Below are 2,896 nucleotides of genomic sequence, written 5' to 3' on the forward strand. Positions count from 1 at the left end.
TTCTGTAGTTTACAGAAACACCCCATATGTGGTCGTAAACAGCTGTACGGGCACACGGCAGGGCGCAGAAGGAAAGGAATGCCATACGGTTTTTGGAAGGCAGATTTTGCTGGACTGGTTTTTTTGACACCATGTCCCATTTGAAACCCCCCTGATGCACCCTTAGAGTAGAAACTCCAAAAAAGTGGCCCCATTTTAGAAACTACGGGATAGGGTGGCAGTATTGTTGGTACTAGTTTAGGGTACATATGATTTTTGGTTGCTCTATATTACACTTTTTGTGAGGCAAAATAACAAGAAATAGCTGTTTTGGCACCGTTTTTATTTTTTGTTATTTACAAAATTCATCTGACAGGTTAGATCATGTGATATATTTATAGACCAGGTTGTCACGGACGCGGCGATACCTAATATGTATACTTTTTTTATTTATGTAAGTTTTACACAATAATATAATTTTTGAAACAAAAAAAAAAATCATGTTTTAGTGTCTCCATATTCTGAGAGCCATAGTTTTTTTTAGTTTTTGGGCGATTGTCTCAGGTAGGGGCTCATTTTTTGTGGGATGAGGTGACGGTTAGATTGGTACTATTTTAGGGGCAAACGCCTTTTTGATCGCTTGCTGTTGTACTTTTTGTGATGTAAGGTGACAAAAAATGGTTTATTTAGCACAGTTTTTATTTTTTATTTTTTACGGTGTTCATCTGAGGGGTTAAGTCATGTGATATGTTTATAGAGCCGGTCGATACGGACGCGGCGATACCTAATATGTATACTTTTTTTCCCCCCTATTTTTTACCTTTTTTTTTAAACTTTATTTGGGGAAAATGACGTTTTTGTTTATTTTTACTTGAAACTTTTAATTTTTGGGGGGAAAACTTTATTTTTTCAACTTTTTTTTTCACTTTATTTTTTGTCCCACTTTGGGACTTGAACTTTTGGGGGTATATTCCTTTACAATGCATTCCAATACTTCTGTATTGGAATGCATTGGCTGTATGAGTAATACTGTGTGTATTACTCATACAGCTTCCGGGGCCTGTGAGATCCAGGGGGCTGGATCTTACAGGCTCTTCACCGGAAGGCAGCACAGATGCCTCAGGAAGGCATCGCGCTGCCTTCTATGCCATCGGGTCCCCCCCACAGCCCCATGGGGACCCGATGGCACCACCGCCGCACCAGGTAAAAGCCGCAAACCGCAGGTCTGAATTGACCTGCAGTTTGCGGCGATCGCCGACACGGGGGGTCACGGCACCCCCCCGCGCATTTAGCCGAGGTGCCTGCTTAATGATTTGAGCAGGCACCTTGTTCGGATCACCGCCCGCCGGGCGGCGGTGATCAGAACACCACATGACGTACCGGTACGTCATGTGTCCTTAAGGACTCGGGAAACATGCCGTACCAGTACGTCATGTGTCCGTAAGGGGTTAAGCTTCTGGCTTGTTTGAAAACTGTGATATTCAGTAATTAAATTTAGATAGTGTCAAGGAAAATTTGACCACCAAAATGTCTTTAACCATTTCTTGTATTTGTATGTAACAGTACATGAAGTTATATGGAAGTAACAGTACATCCAATATAGCAAGCAGTCGTACAGTTACATCCATTATAGGGGTTGTCCCATTACATCAACTTATCCCCTTTCCGCAGGATGCAGGATAATTGTCTGATCTTTAGAGGTCTGACCATTGGGGCCCCAGCTTAACATAAAAATGAGAGCCCATGTTTCTGTTTGAATGGAGCAGCAGAAATCTATTAGCACTGAAGTTCCATTCAGCTCAATGGGACTGCCAGAGATAGCTGGTAGGTTGTACTTAGCTCTCTGCCAGTCTAATACAGTTTAATGGAGCAGGGGACATGAATACATATCAGCTGCTCCATTCAAACGGGGAAACACAGCCCTAACTCTCATGACCGGCAGGGGCCTCAGCAGTCAGACCCACCGAACACTTATTCCTGATAAGCTGTGGTAATGGGACAACCTTTTTAAGATGGCTATACAAATTAGTAACTTTTACTTTGTATTTTTAAATGAATATCCTAGAAAACTGAAATGACTTTGAATTATCTATTTCAGACTGACCTTCTGAAGATTGGATACATTCCAAAGAAAGGATATTACTAGTAGTCATCCAAGATGTCATAAATTGATCCCATAATAGATCTTCAGAAAGACCACCACATTGCTCATGCCAAAATGTCAGGCCTTGGTCCTTCAGTTGCTTTATCAGAAGAAGCGGGGAATGGAACTTTTTTGGAGCTGTTCCCTACATCTCTTTCAACGTCAGTGGATTCCATCTCATCAGCAACACCCAACCGCTTATCAAACGTTTATGTCTATGTGTCCATCTTTCTGAGCCTCTTGGCTTTTCTTCTCTTGCTGCTGATCATTGCTCTTCAGAGACTTAAAAATATTATCTCCTCCACATCATCTTACCCAGAATACACCAGTGATGCGGGGAGCTCCTTTACTAATCTCGAAGTTTGTAGCATATCTTCCCAGAGGTCTTCCTTTTCTAACCTTTCTTCCTAGGAAGAGATCAAAGGGAATTGCTAAAGACAAGAAACCTGGAGATACTGCATGTGACACCTTTGAAACTGAGTAGACATCCCCTATTCTGTTTGAAATCATGCTGCTTTTTAACTCAATTTTGCTTTTGTTATTTATCTGTTTCATCTGCTTTGTGCCCAATTTCGGTCTACTTGAATGTTCTACTTGTTAAATAATCTTAAAAAGGAAATGTAGTCCCTCTAATCAGGACGCTCGCAGAGATCAAAGCCGGTTATAGTATAGAGCCCTTAAACTAAACACCATCCTGAGCCTTTTACAGCTACGCAAAATGGGCTGCATACTGTACACGGCTGATTCTTCTCATAATATTTCAATATCTGGAAC

General features: G+C 41.4%; 1 protein-coding gene across 1 annotated transcript; it reads left to right on the top strand.

The window, feature by feature from the left end:
* Positions 1 to 2,197: 2,197 nt before the first annotated feature.
* SERTM1 (serine rich and transmembrane domain containing 1) lies at positions 2,198 to 2,533 on the top strand. The gene has a single exon (XM_040422451.1). It carries the CDS (start codon positions 2,198 to 2,200, stop codon positions 2,531 to 2,533), a length of 336 nt encoding a protein of 111 aa, XP_040278385.1.
* Positions 2,534 to 2,896: the final 363 nt, after the last annotated feature.

The sequence above is a fragment of the Bufo bufo genome, chromosome 3 (assembly GCF_905171765.1).
Source record: "Bufo bufo chromosome 3, aBufBuf1.1, whole genome shotgun sequence".
Classification (NCBI taxonomy): Eukaryota; Metazoa; Chordata; class Amphibia; order Anura; family Bufonidae; genus Bufo; species Bufo bufo.